The sequence below is a fragment of the Colius striatus genome, chromosome 3 (assembly GCF_028858725.1).
Source record: "Colius striatus isolate bColStr4 chromosome 3, bColStr4.1.hap1, whole genome shotgun sequence".
Taxonomy (NCBI): Eukaryota; Metazoa; Chordata; class Aves; order Coliiformes; family Coliidae; genus Colius; species Colius striatus.
Window position 1 is genome coordinate 76,006,691 of NC_084761.1, and position 13,324 is coordinate 76,020,014.

The window sequence follows — 13,324 nt, forward strand, 5'->3', positions numbered from 1 at the left end:
TATTTTGTGCCTTGTTTTTTTCAAGTTCCCTTCAGAAAAGAAGAAATGTGGATCTTGTAAATATTTCTTGCACTGGGAAGCAAATTTCACAAAACAGTGAGTTAAACACACTAATATTTATATCTTGAATATATATTCATCTTGAATTGATGAAAAAGAAACCTCAGACCAGATGTTGTCTAAAATGAGTGTCAACTTAGTTATTTTAAGAAGTATTGGGCATGTGGTAAGTCTTGAAAAAGGGGTGTATGTAATAGCAGAGCATTTAATCATTTCTGCATTTTTACTTGTTTTTTGTTTATGAAGTAATAAATTGGAAATTAGAAAATCCAATCTTTAAACCTCATTTATTTCAAGATACTTTCCCAAACTACAGTATTTTTATTTTCTAAGATTTGATCCAGATTTTTTAAGCACTTAGCTTTTTCTTGAAGGATATAAAGAGCATGTTCCTTACTAATGCTGCTTAATTTTTTAGTGCTCGTAGCTCCAGGAAATAACAGGAAATTAGTTGTATTAAATAGTTTAGTAGAAGAGCCTATAAGTCTTGTGCAGTCAGTTGTAAACAAGTTCTTTCATATTGTTGAGATCTGTCTTGTTTGAAGTTATGCATTTTAATTTCAAGCAAATATTTGGTTACAAAATGAAGATTGTTGTGTGGGATGTTTATTTAAGTCAGAATAAAGGACACTTTGGAGCTATTACTTCTAAGAGTCTGCAACAAATGGTGGAGTTTTTTAAATTGAGGCAGGGTAGAAAAGAAGAAAATGTCTGAATGCAAATTGTATCCAAATTATATAGTAATAGTAGTATCTGAGTGGCAAATGTCTCAGGTGAAAAAAAACAGGTGTTTGGAGTTCAGTTAAAAATGGGAAATTGTTTCTTCAGAAATTTTTCTGAGAAGAACACACAGAAATTACAAGTAGAAAAATCTGTGTCCCGTGTTAATTTTAATAGTATTAGTAGAACATTGCACTGTATGACTATTTATTTTATTTGCTTGCTTTAAGAAGCTGTCATGGAGGAAAAGCCACACATCATCTCTCCATATGGTGAAGCCTTTATTTCTGACAACCCTAAATATGCTAAAGTAAGTTGAGAAGTCTGAATATAAGTGGTCTATCTTCACTTCAGTCTTCGTGTTATATATTTTATATTGACCTTAATTCCCAGTACCTTTGCAGTCTTTTCAGGGACATGCAAAAAGTCTATACTGTAAATATTTGCAGACTTGTAACTTTCTTAATCTTGAGACAGATTTGGCACTGTTCAGTAGTAGTAGGAAACTATACTGTGTCTTGGTTGCTTGTGGTTTGATTTTTTTTGTTTGTTTGTTTTATTAAATACCCTGAGCTTCCATATCAAATGCAAACCAGTCAGTTACAGGCAATTGCAGACTATCTAATGGCTTTCCTTTTACCCTCTTAAATACTGTGGTATATTATAATACTTCTTGCCTAATAGAGGTGAAGTGGTGGACAACTATTAGAAATGGCTAGTAAAGGTAAAAGTGGCTTTGTTCTCTTCTGAAAACCAAAGATCAAGACTGAGCATCTCTACACAGGCTTGTCAGTTTAGGTGATCTAATGGTCTCTTTTGGCCATACTGTTTTTTAAATTTCTGTGAAATGTGAAAGTTCTCAGAACATCTGATTTTTTCTTCCATTTCTTGGACTTGCTGTACACTCAGAAAGTCACTTTACTGTAGAATTCTCACAAGTGAATATTTTTGTTATGGTCAGTCATTCATGATGTCAGTGTCATCGATAGCATGTGGAGAGACTTCCGAATCATGTGGGGATCTGGAAAATAAATAATCTTAGTGAGAGATCCAGCAAATGCTGTGAATCCCAGCTTCTACATCTGTCTCTGCAAGATGCAGACCAGAAATCGTTAATTTTGTGATTGCAAAATGTCTCATCCAATCTCAACCCAAAGACTTAGAAAAACAGTAAATCATTCTTACTTTCTGTCCTAGTATTCACTCCAATGTTTCACTTCTTAAACTATTGTAAACTGTTTACAAAAATAAATGCCACTCAGAACAGATGCCTAGGATTATTTTTTTCATCAGTTTTAGTTTAAGTATTAACAAATTAATCTTCTAATGGGAGTAGTTTTAGAAGCATAAAAATGATCTCTGTTTTGGATTGTTCTTTCTTTTGCTTTGGAGATGTGAGTTCTTTCTCTTGTTGCTGTTGACTTCTTAAGGATGTACACACAAATTCTTGCCTTGATTCTCCTTCTAGTTCCTATTATTTGCACACAAAAATGACACTTGAGCTTTTGTTTTCTTTCCTTGTGTACAGTGTCTTCTGTGTGCCAGTTATTGTTGTCTTTGCCAATGTCTTTAAAAATTCAAAAGCCTGCTTCTTTATAATTAGTTCAATGGCATAAGCAGATTTTCTAGAAAAAAAAAGAAGAAAATCCTGGGCAGCTTCTTATTTCTTATCATTATTCATTGAAATGTTTGCTTATAAAAAAGCATACCCGTGAAGATTGTTAGTGATCTTATCTTGCAAAGGCACCAAATACAAAAATACCATGCTGTTAAACTGGATTAACTGCTTGAAATAAAATTGCTATTTCTGCTGGCTGTAGAATCATGATTAATACAATATATAATAACATACTTTCCCTGATCTGAAGATTGGGATTTTAATGATCACTTTTATGTAAGTGAACAGTTTTTTTGAGTACTATTTATCACATGTCTGTTGGAAACTTCACAGTTAATTTTAGTTCTGTTAGAACTTAATTGCTGACAAAGGTCATAAAGAAGAACCATAAAACTAAGATCCTAAGATACGTCTCCCTTTCAGATTTTTTTCAATAGGTACCAAGTATCCTAGGAACAAATCAAATTTCGATGACACTGAAAAGATTTTTGAATTTTAGGACTGGGGTCTGCTGCTTCATTTTAAAACATAACCTCATGTGAGAATATGGCTCATCTATATACAAGAATATGTAGCAAATTATTATACTGACTGAAGTTTGTTCAAAAGGCTTTTAAGTTAGGCATTGCTCTTGTTACTGTTTCATTGGTATAAAGAACAAAAGCTTCTATACCTTTCTGTAAAGGGAGTGTCTGTTGAAATAGGTAATGAGTCACTACAGAGTGGAGGTGAGTGAGGGAGACCAGGGAATTAACATTAGTAAAAAAAAAAAAAAGGCCTTTGTCTTTCTTTCCGACCCAAGAGAACTACAATCAGACACTTTAAGGGCAACCCGAAGAACATTTTTTTAAATATTGATTTTAAAAACCCACAAATAAAACTCAAAATGTTTTAGAACTGGTTTATTGTTGTATCCAAGTGAAGAGTCACGTGAATCAGAATTCCTTCACAGAAAACCTGAATTCTAATAAGTTTGGGCCTCTAGAGTGAAGTATTGGCTTTATTTCTTACTGTAGACTGTCAGACTATGTAAACTACATCAGGCTGTAAACTATGCGAGCTCCTAAGCATTGTGATAATGTGGAATGCTGGCCAGATTGCAATTCTTACTACTTTAAAATAAGAATATTTAATATTTTAAAAGGAGGAATTTATCTTTATGGATTTGTTGTAAAATTGTGTTGCCAAACCACGATTCAAGGATCAACATGAGGAGAACAGTGTGACATTAGCTTTAATAAAAGACTGAGGTAGTATCTCTTAAGGCAGATGCCTCTCCTGAATAGCACTGAGTCTTTGTTTAATGTAGGCTGAGTTCTGATACTCTTCATGCAATCCATTTTTTAGCATTCAGGTTTTCTGACTTGCTGTTGTGATCAGCAAGGCTACCTGTTAGAAGAAGCTAAACCCCAAAATGTAACTGAATTACTTCCTGATCAAAAGTAAAGGATTTTTATAGAGGGCTGAAAGTAGGCAGTTCCATTTGTATGGGATCCAGAAGACAGGTTTCTTTAAGATTAAGTGCTTTTTATGCATAAGAACAGTAACCGTTTAGACAGAGTTAGTGTCATATACCTATCTTTTTAAGCAATACTTCTCTCAATAAAGGTGTCTGCAGGAGAAAATGCTACTGCTAACTTTGTGTAACCTTTATATAATATGTCAGAGATTTGCAGGAGGTGGGAGATGAGTATTATCCTAAGTCTGAGCATCTTGCAGAGTAATTCCGTAAAAATCTTTGGAGACGCTGGGTATTTGAGTGAAGTTTATCTCTTTCTGAGCAAGTAGAATTCCCTGCCTATACAACCTATCTTCATTTGTGGACTTCTACATTTAAAAATCTACTGGCAATAGAAATTCTTTTCTTGCTTTTTTTGCTTGAAAGTTCTCAAGCTCTCTGAATTCACTTGCCTAAATGCTGAATACTGTAGAGTGGGCACAAGCAGGACATAAAACTGTTACAGCAGTGGTTCCTGAAAGGGAGGAAGAGGTATTAGCATATAACTTTGGTGGCTATGGTTTGTTGTCACATCCTAATAAGCAAAGGAAGATCAAAGATACTGACCATTTTTACCTGAAGATGCTTCCTGGATGATATTAGCCTCTTGATTATTGTGTAGAAGTGGGACGCTGCCATTTTGCCTACTTTTGTGAGATTCCAGTCAATTCCATTTGACAAGCAGTGGACAAGTTGTTTTTGAGTTTTCTATTTAGTTTGTGTGCAAGGCATATACATGTGTTGGTTATTTATTTATTTATTATCCTTCCTGCTGCAACGTACTTAATAGTGTAGTGGTGGTTGGGTTTTTTTTGGTGTGTTGTTTTTCTGTTTTTTTAAAAATGACTATGACTAGCAGAAGGCAGCAGACTGTTCACCTAGGTTTATCCTAGCAGCAGCCTGTGATTTCCACAATTTTTGCTGCAGTGCAGACATACCCAGCTTCGGGTTGTGTGGTTTTTTTAAGCTTGCCTTTTCATGTTGCCAAGGTACAGTCCTCAAGCACTAGATGAGTTACTGCTGCTTAGAAAACAAATGGAAACCGTTGTGAAAGCTGATCTACTTTTTTTTTTCTGCCACCTTTCAGCTTTGACTTATACATCAAAGCTTAAATGACTAAATTAAAATGCCTCCATCGGAAGGCACAAAGATGTTCATTTGTGGGATTTTTTTTCTTTTAAATGGAAGAAACATGAGTATTGAGAAGCTTAGTAATGCATCATGATCAAGTTTAGAAAGTGTGAAATGTAATGTTCTTCAACAGTATTAACCGTGACATTTTGTACATTCCGAGCAGTTTACGATAAAGATTTCTAAACAAACATTAATAAATGTACCTTTTAGGAATAAGAGCTTGGCAAGAAAATGTGAGATATATTTGATATGGCTGTGTTAGTGCAGGAATTTGAATTTATGATTATTTTACCTTTATTGTACTGTGAAGGCTCTATATTTAATTTAGCGAAGAATTATTAATATGAAAAATAGACTGACAGTGGCAAATCATGAAGGATATTTGTAATCGGCACAGACCATGTGGTTCTTGAGCTTAGAAAATTACAGGGTAAAAATAATATTCAGTTGTGCCTCAAGAAAAAACAGAGCACTGATATTTGTACACATTGAATTTCTGTATCTGATTTGTTTTGGACTATGTTCAAATATTTTTTCTGAGTATTATGATCTAAAATAGAAATATTGAAAATAACATTTCTTAGAATACTTTTAGAAACATGATCTTTCAAATATGTAATTGAAAATGAGACAACAAATAGCTCTGCCAGTTAGACTGTTGTTTGTGTGTGATTTCTGTCTACAGTAATTTAAACATCACTTATGACTTCAGTACAAATGTTGGTTGCAACATATTTCTTTTCTAGGAACTTCATGGAAGTGAATTCCTGGCTTCTGAAAATAAATTGGATCTAGGAAAGAACGAAGAGTGTTCTTCTTACAAGAATCCATGGTAATAAATTAAGAGTTATAGAGAAATTCAAAGCCTAAAGAGGAAAGAATTATTTAATGACAATACAAACAGATTTCTACCTCTGAAGTCACAGCCATGACTGAATTTATTTTTTTCCTCCTATTTGAGCCTTTACTCCATGCTATAGGAGGTGATGTTTGGCAGTGTGACTGTCTCAAGGCTGCCTAACTCAAGTTACAGAATCTTCTGTGTACAGAAGATCTCCTTCTTTTCCCCAGTAACAACAAGGAAGACATAAGTTTTATTTTTCTGTGTCCTCTTGCTAACTATGTCTGAGTACTCTCCTTATTAGAAACAAAATCAAAGAGAAAACTAAAAGACATTGTGTATTCCTGTTATAAGGCAGTGGCAAGTGGTTTGAGGAAATGGGAGCTATATCAGCTTCTTAAAGTCTTCAGTCTGTACTTGGCTTCTATTGAGATGAAAGAGGGAAGAGAGATGATAATGCAAGTCCTCTAAAGTATTAAAATTAATGAAGCTTTTTTTTTTTTTGAGGAATGAGAATTCATTCTAAATTTATTTTCAGGCTTCTGAAGGAACCAGAAAGTGTTACGATGCTACTAGACCCGTTGAATGGAGAAAGTGAGATTCAACACGGTCGCAGTTTTAAGACACATTGTGTTTAGCATGTCTGTAGCCATCACAATGGTTAAAGAAGTTATATTTATAATATGTCTTGCCAGTATTTGTTCTAGTTGATTTAATGTATTTGTATATTGTAACAGTACATTAAGAGTAAAATATCCTTTTGCTTTCTAGTTCCTTTAATAATCAGGAAGAGAAGACAAAGAGATTTGCAAAAAATGAATTCCCATTTCAAGAAAACAAATCATTAGCACCAGAAGAATCTGAAAATGAATCTGTATATTCAATTGTGGAGCAACGTTCTTTGCCTTTAAAGAAAAAGAAAAATAAAGCCAAAACACACCCAACATCTTGTAGTAAGATACAAAGTGGTGATTCGGATTGCTTGATCAGTGAAGAAACACATTTTCAGCAATCTCTAGGAGATCAGACTTCGACTGGAAATGAATCAATAACACCATATGCTTGTTTTTATGGACCGTCAGTAAAGAAGATTAAAGCAGGGTGGCTGGATAAATTATCGCCTCAAGGGTATGGTATTTGCAGTGATTACTGTATAATTGTGCGGATGTACATTTGCATGAGAGGTGTTAAATTTGTATTTGGTCACTGCTTACTATTTATGTCTGGAAAGAGAACTTTTTTTCTTGCAAGCGTATAAGGCTCTTCTTAATTAAGTTTTTTGTGGCAATCTATTCAGGAGGTATGCTCACGAAAAAATCTAGAATGCTTTGGTTGGGAAGGGGCCTTAAAGATCATTTAGTTCCAATGCCCCCTGCTGTAGGCAGGGACACCTTCCACTAGACCAGATTGCTCCAAGCCCCATCCAACCTGGCCTTGGACACTTCCAGGGATGAGGCATCCACAGTCTCTCTGCGCAACCCATTCCAGTACCTTGGCATCCTCACATCTAATCTACATCTACGCTCTTCCAGTTTAAAGCCATTACCCCATGTCCTATCAATATGTGTCCTTGTAAAAGTTCCTCTCTGTCTTTCTAGCTGACCCCTTTAGGTACTTAAAGGCTGCTGTAAGTTCTCCCCAGAGCCTTCTCTTCTCCAATCTGGAAAATGCCAACTCTTTTAACCTGCCTTCATAGGAGACCAGCCCTCTGGTCATCTTTGTGACCTTCTGGGCTCTCTCTAACAGCTCTATGTCCTTCTGTTGGAGGCCCTAGAGCTGAATGCAGTAGTGCAGGTGAGATCTCAGGAGAGTGAAGCAGAGGGAGAAAATCACCTGTCTCAACCTGCTGGCCATGCTTCCTTTCATGTAGCCTGGGATATGGTTGGCTTTGTGGACACATCAAATGGGCACGTTACCACGTCATATTGAGGTTTTTGTTAACCAACACCGTCAAAGTCTTCTGCACAGGGCTGCTCTGAATCCATTCTCTGCCCAGGCTACATTTGTGCTTCGGATTGCCCTGACCCAGGTGCAGAACTTTGCACTTGGTGCAGGACCTTGAACTTGATTGCAGCAATATTTTTATTAAAAATATTGATCACTACTCATGAACTGTAGCAGAAAAATACAGAATGAATTTGTACAATATTTCCAATCTGAACATTGCAAGGTGGGAGTCTCAACAAATGATAGCACAAGAGGAAATGATCTCATGCTGTGCCAGGGGGAGGATTAGATTGGATATTAGGAAAACTTTTTTCACTGAAAGGGTTGTCAACAAAGGAGCAGGCTGTCCAGGGAATTGGTGGAGTCACTTCCTTGGAGATATTTAAAAGATACATAGATGATGTACTTAGGGACGTGATTTAGTGGTGCGCTTGGCAGTGTTTGGTTAGGAAAAGTTCCACCGTTATGATTTTTGATGATTTCCTGTGGACCACCAAGTAAATGAAAATAAACTGATTCTGAAATCATGCTTTAGCAATTTGGCCTTGGATGTATGAATTAATAATTAGTGTGAATGGAAATTCTTTTGTTTTCAGGATTGTGCATATCTGTTGAGCTTTCAGTTTAGAAATGCATCTAGGGTGAATTGTCTTCTAGTTGAGTTTATTGATGTGTCTAAAGTTTGACGGGAGGAATCTGAGCACAAGTCTTGCTTTAAGATTTCAAATAATGAAGAGGAGAGAGAAGCACAGTAGAAGGAGAATAGATTCTTTGCCACATTTGCAGGTAAAAAACAAAACCCCACAAACCCATGTGACTGATTTCTATTATTTTTTGAAAGTGTTTTATTTTAACCTATTTTAAGGTTATTATATAGTCTTTATAGGTTGTTTTACACTGAAGGGCATTCCATTATCAGATCTTCCCTTCATAAATACATGCAAAATCGGATAGAATTCATGCAGCTTCATCTTTAATAAACTGAATAGGCTGGGGTTTTTTTTTTGTTTAAATTGTAGTTTCCAATTGTTCTTGTGACTGGCTTCTAAAATTCCTTTGTCTATTGAAAGTGGAACAATATAACTTCTAATGTCTATTTCTGATCTTCAGTAGTACTTTGCATCTGGAAATTAAAACTGTTAGTGCTGTAGTACATCTACTTTACTGTGCTTCTACTCGAGCCTTAGTAGTTCTGCATTCTTTGTTCTTAGGACTTGTATGTTTAACTACACTGAAAAGTGATATTAAGCTGTTAGGTCTTTCTTTTCATTATTTGTGGCTATAATATTCATCACTACTCCTCAACTAGGGCAGCAATTGTTAAATTTTTTTTTAGTTTAGTGATAAAACTTATTTGAATAAACTAGTTGAGAATCCAGTGTGATTTTAGTCCACTGGAAGGAGCTCTATTGTATAGAAATTTCTCTTTTTTTATGGTTGTTTTTGTTGTTCCTTTTAACAAGTTCTGATTTAGCAAGTTTTAATTTATTTGATTTTTGGCTTCATTTGTGTTGATACAGTGATAGATTGATGAAGCTGAATAAAAAGAAGGAATAAACATGGTTTTATTCACCTATTTTAACATTAAAAAAATTCAATCTGCTCAAACATTTTTCCTTTTCTAAATAATTTCAAAGGTTCACATCTATGGATTGTCATTGTGTACTTTTGTAAAGAATCAAAGAATAATTATATACAAAGTCAAGAGACTTTTTCCCAGTATAATATAAATTTGCAATTCTTTTGGAGTTTCTGGTGTAGGGACTTCTTAAAGAGCTGCAGTTAGCTTTAAATTTTGTTTTAATTATCTTTTTTTTTAAACAACACTTTGTTAGCTAAGTAGAACAGTTGCAGCGATTAGCATTGAGGCGGTGATATTCCTTGGAAAAATTTCAAGGTGTTTTCTTTAAGCATAGTTTAATGTAAGCTACATTTTTTTCCCCTTTTCTTACAATACTATTTCTCAAATTAAAAAAAACAAACCAAAGAAAAAAGACACCTCTCCCCCTCTTTTAATCTCTTAAAGCACTGTCATGTTTTATTTCAGTGCCCACCGAGTGTTTTTTCTGTTCTGTGTCTTTGTCTCCTCTTTCTTTTTGTAGAGATCCCTTTTACACCTGAAACACTCAGTCTCCTCAGGAGAATGAATATATGCCATTTTCTTTAATGGCTACAAATAGTGCATTTAAAGTACAGCTTCTATTTTGTTTAACTCATTATAAATTTGTAAAGCCATTCTGTTTACTCACATTGTACGTGGTACTTAGCTTCAGTTTTTCTTTGCTGCATCATCTTGAAGTTTATTGACATTTTAATGGAAAATAGATTTTACGTTGTCCTTTCCAGGTTATGAAAAATGATGATTTACTGTAGTCATAGAACACAAGTTAATTAAGCCAGAGCTGCTATTTGATTAAAGTTTTTGATAAGCTATCACAGTCTACTAATCCTAAAACAGGTCCCTCATTTAGCAGGAAAGGAAATAATATTGGGATAACAGATATTAGAGTGTGATCATTTTCTTACTTAATTAACTTGTTTAATAGATTTTAGAATGGAGACTTTCCTAGATAATAACTAATAGACTGTTAAAATTTTTAATGAACATGATGGGTTACTTCAGGTTCATGTAAAAATATATTTTTTTAGAAGGTACTTATAGAGCAGGAGTTAATGGCAAATTATGTCCCATTGATAACACAATGTGAGTGGTTTGATGTGACTGCTATTGCTTCATTGTCCAGGAAAGAGTGTTCAGGAGATGATGACTGGAGATACTGTAGCCTGTAAACAGAGATGTCCATCTTGTAACATGGCAATGAGATGTTAGTTTTAGGTTCTTTGCTTACTTTCCAAAAAGGAATCTTAAAGAGCTTGTAACACTTAAAGGCATTCTCTGTGTTCAGAATATTCCTCGGCCCCCAATAAAATAGTCAGCTCTTGTCCTCGTTAGTTTCAATCAAAATTACATTATTGAAAATTTGTTTTCCTCTGTCACTTCAGATGTGATATAGATCACATGGGATGGAAATGGAGGGAAAGGAAACGGAATTGATTAAAAACATGAAGACACTGATTTATAATAGAAGTACAGTAGTACTTCACTTCTTGTTTCCAGATATTTTTCTTATATTTGAAATCATCATTCTCCTTTTGAAAAGATCTGGTAGGGCTAAGATTTATTTTAATTTTCAAATGGTTTAGACCCAAACACAGGAAGCTGAACATGATTTGACCTTTCCATGATTTGTGCTTCAGACATTCTTAAAAGCTAGTGCTGTCTTGTGTTTGTAATTGTATTAATTTTCTATTCACAGCAAGCGTGTGTTTCAGAAGCGCTGGGTTAAGTTTGATGGAGACAGTATTTCCTATTACAATAATGAGAAGGTAAGTGACATATTTTGGTCACATTTGGAACAAAATGCATCTGTGTAATACACATGTTACCATGAAGAAATTCTGAAATAATTACAGATTAATATTAAACTTAAATTCATTTTCAATGGAAAATTACTAGGATGAGACGTTATTAAAAATTTTAAGGTGTCCTTGAGACCTTCATTTATTGAAAACCAGAAAACCAGAGGACTGTACTCCCCACCTTTTCAGGTAGATACTGTCAGAACTTTGTATGCTTCTTGAGTTCAGCAAAACAAGATCATGCAAACCACTACTGTTACTTTGATGGTGGTCACAAAGTGTTTTGTCATAAGAACCTAGTATACTGGAGATTTTGAGAGAAATTAAATGGAAGGTGTGGAAGTCCTTTTAAAAACCAACCCCCTCATACCGTTGTTTAGTCTTAAAATTGTCTCTTTCTTGTTTGTATTCCTAATCACATATCATTGGACTAGGTTATGTTTGAATGAGCCTCTTTAAAATCAGCATAGTACTGTGGTGTAAGAGACTGTCCTTTGTGTCTGTACTTAAGCAATCTTACTGAAACATATGCAGACTCGTGAGGTGTTTGATTGAAGTAGCTCACTTTCGATATGTGATACAAAAATGGATTTGTAAATCATGATTTTCAACAAAACGTGTTCCTCTTGTGAAACGCAGATGTACAAAAGACTTATTTGACGTTTTGATACTACTCTTTTCAGCAACAGAAAAGACTTTTTTGGGATACTGTCTTTAAACATGGAGTGCTTTTAAGATTTCTTTTTTTCGTTCAATTTAGCCTGCTATGAAATTGTTTTTCTTTCACTCTCTGATTTCTCTTCATAGAAGAGAAGAGAGACTTCTTAAAGTCAAAAGTGATAGATTATTTTCTAAAATGCATGCTTGGTGGAGATGAGGTTACGTGTGTGTCTGTTACTTGAAAGGCTAGAAAGCATTTCCTGTTGAAGAAGTGTATTAAATTAGGAACAAACACAGCTTCAGGTAAAAGTTCCCAAGTGGTATGCTGTAGGGTGGTAATCAATAAGAGTCCTATAGATGCTTTATAATGTGCACTCTCTTAGCTCTTTTCTACACTTTTTTCTGCAGTGCCTAGTGATGGGACTAGGGGTAATGGACATAAGCTGGAATACAAAAAATTTCACTTAAATATGAGGAAAAACTTATTTCCTGTGAGGATGATGGAGCACTGGGACAAACTGCTCAGGGAGGTTGTGTAGTCTCCTTCTCTGGAGGTTTTCAATACTTTCCTGGATGCATTCCTCTGTGACCTGATCTAGGTGGACCAGATTTGGCAGAAGGATTGAACTAGATGATCTCTAGAGGTCCTTTCCAACTCCTACTATTCTATGGTTCTGTTGATTAACAACATGAAAGAATCTGGTTTTACTTAGTTTGCTTCACTCAAGGTAGAAGACATTTTGTAGAGGAACAAAACAATAGAATAACATTTGAATTGCAGTGTCAAAAGATATCCCGTTGTGGAATGCATCCCAGGGCTTTGGAAAAGCAGAGTTAGTCATTAGGAAAGAACTGAAATATACAACATTGGGACTTGCTTTACATTGTCTGTAGCATAATTAGGAGAATAAATGCAAATAGAAAATTTTATAGCTTGTATCTGCATAGGAGGGTTTTTTTTTCTTTTGAAGGTCACTGAAAATGTTACTTGGAGTTCAATTACCCTATTATAGTACTTGTTATACATTTATTTGTCATAGGAGATTCCAGAAACCTTCCCTTCTGCAGGAAGGGAATATTCCTTCAGGGGAATATTTAGCATGTCACACAATACATAGAAGACTACCAACTCTGCATTCTCTATTTAAAAGGTATCTCTGATAAGTTAGACTACAAGGAGCTTACAAAAGGCTTGGTGTGAAGCCTCTTTGTCTCCCTTTTCCCAGAATCTGAGTTCAAAACCTTTCTCCTGGGACTGAAAGAGATGATGTTTGGTCTGTATGTGTATACAGTTTGACAAAATCAGACTGTCTGATTTGTTGACTTGGTGAATCACATATGCTAAGAATTTAATATTGTCCGAGAACTGCAAGTTCAGAAGCAAATTTTGGGAACTGAGGATCTGGTGAAACTCTTGCAGATAGGA

General features: G+C 34.9%; 1 protein-coding gene across 5 annotated transcripts in view; it reads left to right on the forward strand.

The window, feature by feature from the left end:
* ARAP2 (ArfGAP with RhoGAP domain, ankyrin repeat and PH domain 2) overlaps window positions 1-13,324 on the forward strand; it is a 139,797-nt gene that overhangs the window by 13,896 nt on the left and 112,577 nt on the right. For 4 of the 5 annotated variants that reach the window (XM_061992914.1, XM_061992913.1, XM_061992918.1 and 1 more), the window contains 5 exons: window positions 26-96; window positions 1,011-1,090; window positions 5,777-5,862; window positions 6,643-6,999; window positions 11,136-11,205. In XM_061992914.1, the coding sequence (XP_061848898.1) occupies window positions 26-96; window positions 1,011-1,090; window positions 5,777-5,862; window positions 6,643-6,999; window positions 11,136-11,205 (664 nt within the window). The remainder of the gene's footprint in view (window positions 1-25; window positions 97-1,010; window positions 1,091-5,776; window positions 5,863-6,642; window positions 7,000-11,135; window positions 11,206-13,324) is intronic. The other variant, XM_061992917.1, reaches the window with a different exon arrangement.